This window comes from Buceros rhinoceros, unplaced genomic scaffold (assembly GCF_000710305.1).
Source record: "Buceros rhinoceros silvestris isolate BGI_N320 unplaced genomic scaffold, ASM71030v1 scaffold39961, whole genome shotgun sequence".
Classification (NCBI taxonomy): domain Eukaryota; kingdom Metazoa; phylum Chordata; class Aves; order Bucerotiformes; family Bucerotidae; genus Buceros; species Buceros rhinoceros.
This window is the reverse complement of record NW_010396646.1, coordinates 371-1,312: the sequence shown is the minus strand read 5'-3', so window position 1 is coordinate 1,312 and position 942 is coordinate 371. Positions and strand designations below refer to the sequence as shown.

General features: G+C 60.0%; 1 protein-coding gene across 1 annotated transcript in view; it reads right to left on the bottom strand.

The window, feature by feature from the left end:
- CENPO (centromere protein O) overlaps positions 1-517 on the bottom strand; it is a gene marked incomplete at its 5' end in the record, with an annotated part of 2,522 nt that extends 2,005 nt beyond the window's left edge. Inside the window, one exon of the mRNA XM_010145956.1 lies at positions 338-517. Within this exon, the coding sequence (XP_010144258.1) occupies positions 338-517 (180 nt within the window). The remainder of the gene's footprint in view (positions 1-337) is intronic.
- Between the last annotated feature and the right edge of the window lie 425 nt (positions 518-942).

The following is a 942-nucleotide window of genomic DNA, read 5'->3' as shown; positions in this document are numbered from 1 at the left end:
GAGCTGCCACAAAAGCCAGAGGAGAAGAGAGGTCAGGAATGGCTGGTGTCACCTGCAGGGAAGGCGGTCAGGGTACAGAGAAGTAAAACCTGGCTCAGAAAAGTGAGTTGGCGCTGCAAGCAGAAGAGGGGGGAAAACCTCAGGAAAAGGGTTCAAAAACGGCCACACAACCTGCAAGCAAGTAGGCCAGCAGTTCCGTCCACAGGGCACTGAAACCAGGGGACAGCAGGACCGTGACAGTGCGTCACTGACAAAGGGAAAATAAAGAAATAACAGTTGACTCTACCTGGATAACCTCAGTGAACCCCCCTGCTGAGAGAGGAGCTCTGCAGCAAGCCCCTCCTCACCCCTTTCTGCTGCAGACCCACCTTAGCCTGCAGCTCGTCCCTGCGCAGCCTCAGCTCCTGCACCCTCGCTCTCAGCCTGGCCAGCTTCTCCACCCGCTGCTCCGTGTCCTCCTGCTCCACAGCCGCCGTGTGAGCCCGCGCCTCCAGTGCTTCCAGGTGAGCGAATACCCCTGTGAGAGGACAGCCAGGCCGTCAGTGTCTGCGCCATGGGACTCAAGTGTCTGGGGCTCGCAGCAGCAGAGGAGGATGCGCTTTGCGCTTGGATGTCCTGCACCCCGCGCCCCCGCAGCTCACCCTCTGCTGAAGATGCTGTTCCTCCCTCCATTGTTCCTCAGCATGACCCTGCGGGCGAGAAGGCAGAGCCAGCCCTCACCAGCCAGGCTCCAGCAAGAGCTCTCCCTCAGGGGACCTTCCTCCTCCTCCTGCTGCCGCTCCAAGGGGCGTCTGAGAACGCTAAGCGCAGGTCTGGCCCCACACCAGGGGACAGGACTGGGGCAGGACCCAGCTGGCCCCACACAGGGACAATCTCACAAGCTGGGGCTGAAAAGACACGTTACAAACCACCATTGTTTATAAACCACTACTGCACCTCAAC